This window comes from Corvus brachyrhynchos, unplaced genomic scaffold (genome assembly GCF_000691975.1).
Source record: "Corvus brachyrhynchos isolate BGI_N302 unplaced genomic scaffold, ASM69197v1 scaffold193, whole genome shotgun sequence".
NCBI classification, from domain to species: domain Eukaryota; kingdom Metazoa; phylum Chordata; class Aves; order Passeriformes; family Corvidae; genus Corvus; species Corvus brachyrhynchos.
Genome location: NW_008237087.1, coordinates 391,606 through 392,352, shown reverse-complemented (window position 1 = coordinate 392,352; position 747 = coordinate 391,606). Strand labels below are relative to the sequence as shown.

General features: G+C 67.2%; 1 protein-coding gene across 1 annotated transcript in view; it reads right to left on the bottom strand.

Annotated features, from left to right (window-relative positions):
- Window positions 1-747, bottom strand: part of KMT2D (lysine methyltransferase 2D) — a gene marked incomplete at its 5' end in the record, with an annotated part of 23,600 nt that overhangs the window by 22,278 nt on the left and 575 nt on the right. Inside the window, one exon of the mRNA XM_017728676.1 lies at window positions 50-593. Within this exon, the coding sequence (XP_017584165.1) occupies window positions 50-593 (544 nt within the window). The remainder of the gene's footprint in view (window positions 1-49; window positions 594-747) is intronic.

Below are 747 nucleotides of genomic sequence, written 5' to 3'. Positions count from 1 at the left end.
ACTCATTGGGGGGCAGCTCATCAGGGGGTGATTTGTCGATGGGCAGGACTTCAGGGGGCAGCTCATGGGGGGGCGACTTCTCGAACGCTGGTTTCTCCGGGCGCAGCTCAGCAAGGGGAGGGACGTCAAGGGGCAGCTCATTGGGGGGTGTTTCACTGGAGGGCACCTCCTCAGGGGGGGTTCTGTCAGGGGGCAGCTCAGCAAGGGATGGTCTCTCGAGGGGCAGCTCCTCAGAAGGAGGCTCCTCGGGGGGCAGCACGAGAGGAAGGGGCTCCTCAGGGGGCTGCACATCAGGAGGCTGAATGTCAGAGGGCTGCGTGTCGGGGGGCGGCTGATCGAGGGGCAGCTCATCAGAGGGCAGTTCTTCGGGGGCTTCCTCACTGGGGGGCACCTCCACAGAGGCCAGCTCGCCAGGAGGAGACTCAGCATTGCTTGGGGGAGCCTCCTTGGGGTCTGGGGGTGCCTCTTTGGGGTCTGGGGGCGTCTCGCTGGGGTCCAGGAGGGGTTGCGTCTCCTCATCACCCCCCACAGGCTCCAGCTCAGGCGGGGGCATGGATGCATCCGTCGGCTCGCTGGGGACAGGGGACTCCGACCTGGGATGGGGGAGCCTGGGTGAGGGGGCAGGGCTCAGGCCACCCCTTCCCCAGGGCTGTGGGACACATCCCCTGAACCACAAAGGGCCTGATTCCCCCCTCCAAACCAGCACCCCTATCCCCACTCACGTCTGGGCGGGCGGGGGGCGGGTGC